At 44.9% G+C, this 3,721-nt stretch overlaps 1 protein-coding gene across 1 annotated transcript; it reads left to right on the top strand.

The window, feature by feature from the left end:
• Nucleotides 1-204: 204 nt before the first annotated feature.
• park7 (parkinson protein 7) lies at nt 205-3,341 on the top strand. The gene is made up of 6 exons (XM_068742560.1): nt 205-399; nt 762-863; nt 942-1,001; nt 1,328-1,397; nt 2,481-2,567; nt 2,897-3,341. The coding sequence occupies exons 1-6, from the start codon at nt 310-312 to the stop codon at nt 3,055-3,057; spliced, it is 570 nt and encodes a 189-aa protein (XP_068598661.1). The 5' UTR covers nt 205-309; the 3' UTR covers nt 3,058-3,341.
• The last annotated feature ends 380 nt before the right edge of the window (nt 3,342-3,721 follow it).

The following is a 3,721-nucleotide window of genomic DNA, read 5'->3' as shown; positions in this document are numbered from 1 at the left end:
CGAGATGCTTTTATTGTGAAAACCCAAACAATGCTCACGTCACTCTTTAAACTGACAAGCATTCAGTAAACATACATCAAATAGGATTACTTTGTTGTGTGCTTTTCTGCATCGTTAGCGTAAACGGCATTAAAGAACAAGAGAGGAATTCATCCGATGCACCGTCTGAAAAGGGGGATACAAAACTGCAGCCTGGCAACCCGACTCCAGCCACTAGATAGGCCGTTCCGCAGCAGGCGGGTTGCCTCTGGAAGTTGTACGCGTTAGTCAGCGTTTGTTCGCGGGTCGTACACAACCCGCAAGTTAGCCATGGCAAGCAAGAGGGCGTTGGTAATCCTGTCTAAAGGCGCAGAAGAGATGGAAACTGTTATTCCTGTGGACATCATGCGTAGAGCTGGGGTAACTAGCCTGCATTAACCGCTAGCATTAGCTAAACAGTAAACAGTCCCTAGCCTAGCCGACATCATTTAGCACGTTAGCCTAGCCGCCCCCTTCAGTCAGTCAGTGCAAAACGCAGCAATGTCGCTGTTAATGTTTCAGCATTGAGCAAAAAAACTCGAGTTGACGTTTGCACAAACGTCCTGTTTTAATGTTTGTAATTTGTAAAGTAGTTTTTAATCTAGTGACTCGCTCAGCACGTAAAGTGCCTGCAAACGGAGGTCGAGTTTAAATGTCAAAGTCCGTCATTGCGTTTCGGAGCCAGCTCTCCGTCGGCTGACGGAACGCCATTCCGTCTGGCCTGTTGCTCCACGTTTTTGTAGATTGCCGTGACGGTTGCGGGTCTGACGGGCAAAGAGCAAGTCGAGTGCAGCAGGAACGTCGTCATTTGTCCCGACGCCAGCCTGGAGGATGCTAAAAAGCAGGTGATTCGCCCATAAATCAACTCATGTTTGTTTGCAGCGTCAGACATGCTCATAGATCTACCATGTTCTGCGTCCCAGGGGCCTTACGACGTGGTGCTTCTGCCAGGGGGGATGCCAGGAGCCCAGCATCTGGCTGAGGTGACGACTCGCATGTTTATCTGTAGGATGGATGGATGGAAAATAACTTTATATACAAATGTGTACCTCTCATTTGTAGTTAAACGCTGAGTTAGTATTGATTTTGAAACATGCAGATGGGGTGAAGGGCGCCCAAACCTGAATGATCTAGAAATTATCGTTGGTTCAAATGATCATTTTTGTTGAATAGTGCCGAAGCGGTAACTAGTTATTTCTGAGTTTAAATCCATGGCAGTTTTTTCTGTTGTGCCAAAGTCAACATATTGCTGTGAGATCGCATCGCTTGCCAATGACTGTGCGCGCCTGGTTTCCATGCTGTCTCGCAGTCCCCTGTGGTGAAGGAGCTTCTGAAGGAGCAAGACGGCAGAAAAGGTCTGATAGCAGCCATCTGTGCAGGTACAGTGTGTGAAATCTAACCGTAACACTTATATCGGACTAAGCTACAATTATTAGGACTTCATGCATGCGTGTTTAAGTCTGAAGAGGAAACGGTCTTACAAAGTACACTCACCCTTACAGTGCATTTAAGTCTGATATTTCACTGTCTGAAATAGCACATTCATAAGTGTCGACGTGAAACCAATTTTAGCCGCTAAATTAATAGACTCTGCATAAAGGGCTTGATGAATAACTGTCCCCGAGTCAACCAACAGGCAGGCATGTCTGGCATTTTATGTGACAGCCTCTGTATGAGCTGAAAGGACGCTAAACCTGAATGGAAACGGGAACCAATGTAGCAAAGCGGGTTGAAGGATGTCCTAGAAAACGCCAGGAATATTCAGTTCTAACAAGAGAACCATGAGTCATTATTCTGTTTGAAGATGAATGTCTCTTCATGTTACCAAATTATCATCATCGGCATGTTTGTTCAACAAGGACTGATTTAACAAACGAATCCGTAACGAGTGTAATGTAAAGATAAGCCGATCCTTCCGAATTCATCTTTTTCAGCTGATATCTGTTGGAAGGTCGTGTCCACAAAAGAATACTTAATCTTTTAGGGTTAACGGGAGCGGCAGCACTTTAACTGGCGGTCTCCTGATCCGCCGGAGGAAAGGCTGACCCTAAGACATGGGAAGCCAGCCAAAGGGCACAATCAATAGCTTTCTATTTATTAACAGTTTTTGGATGAGTGTGCTGCGGTGCTAGGACATTGCTAAAGTAACGCAGCAGGAGGCGATGTCTTCAATGTCTTTTTCTCCCTTTGTTTCCATGTACCGCAGAGACTGAAAGGCTGAAACTGTATGCATGTATTATTAGAAACGGTGAACTATACAATGTTTAAAAGTAGCATTTTATGCACTTTTGTTTTCAACTTGAGGTCAAGGAATTTCCCCAGTCATTTTTCTAAATCCTTTTTGAAGCTGCACAACAATGGGACACTGGATTCACACGTTTCCAAACATCGACTTTCACAGAAGTGCCACTTTATGACATGAAACCGTTAACGGCGCCTCAAACGTTTTCAACCTTCTGCAGGTCCCACTGCTCTTCTGGCTCATGGCATTGGGTATGGAAGCACAGTAACCACCCACCCGGCCATGAAGGAGAAGATGATGGCTGGAGGTAAATAAAATACCGGCAGAGGGTGGGCAATTTGGTTGGAATGTACTGTATGCGCAGTCATTTGTACATCTTGAGTGCAAAATAATGTGTAATTCACTGTAAAGGCCATTAGATGGTGCTCTGCTAGCTGTTTCTCTCCCATGAGAATCCATACCACTGCAGTAGAAAATAACGGCACCACTAAAGAATTTCACTGAACATGCCAAAACTGGGTCATTTGAGATGCAAGTGTCAAAGTGCTTCTAGCAGTGTGGTGCCTGATGGGGCATGCCCTTTAGGTCTGTGGCCCGATGTTTCATTGTACTGTGATTGGTTTTTTCTTATTTTAGACCACTATAAATATTCAGAGGCCCGAGTACAGAAGGATGGACATTACATCACCAGCCGTGGGCCGGGAACCAGTTTTGAGTTTGCCCTTAAGATTGTGGAAGAACTCATGGGGGCAGAGGTTGCAGCTAAAGTCAAAGCACCCCTTATTATGAAAGACTGACTGTGGCTGTTTTCAGGTTGTATGCAGCACTTCCTACTACACAAGTCTGACGATACTTCATTAGTTCAATGTAGCTGGCAACAAAGAGTGTAAAAAGTCACCTAACATAACATTGTTTCTGTTCTGAGAGTCTTTAATCTGTCATTTTGGAATAAGAAAAGGCTTTCGTTATTTAACACTGAAATTCAAAACAATTGTTGGATGGAAATGCATTTAAATTTAGTTCAATTGGTTGTAAATTGAAACCTTTCATTGTCTCTGTATTAAACACTTGGTGTGGTTAACAGTGTGTTTGTTTTATTCTCATGGTTTATTAATACTAGAGGTCACTGCGGCTGTTTATACACAAGACAGCAGTAGTTGCCGTCTAAATATAGGCGGAACGCGGGAAGCGCAATCCAAATCGATAAACAGCTCGTCCGGCCAATGAGAAACCTGAGTTTGTCCGCCGTCGTGTTCTAATGGGCCAATAGCAGCGCTCCCACAGCCGTCGGGGCGGGACGCTGGGACGGCGCGTGGATCTTGTGTTCTAGCGGCGCTTTACGCAGAGTTGGGACGGAAGAGAAGGGTCGCGCCACAGGTGAGTGTCGTTTGGCTTTAGTTATGGGTTACGCACACTTTCAATGACTGCTAATTTGCATAGACAAAGACAGTCAAATGCAGC

The sequence above is a fragment of the Brachionichthys hirsutus genome, chromosome 8 (assembly GCF_040956055.1).
Source record: "Brachionichthys hirsutus isolate HB-005 chromosome 8, CSIRO-AGI_Bhir_v1, whole genome shotgun sequence".
In the NCBI taxonomy this organism is placed as follows: Eukaryota; Metazoa; Chordata; class Actinopteri; order Lophiiformes; family Brachionichthyidae; genus Brachionichthys; species Brachionichthys hirsutus.
The sequence above is the reverse complement of the archived record's forward strand: the minus strand, read 5'-3'. Positions and strand labels throughout refer to the sequence as shown.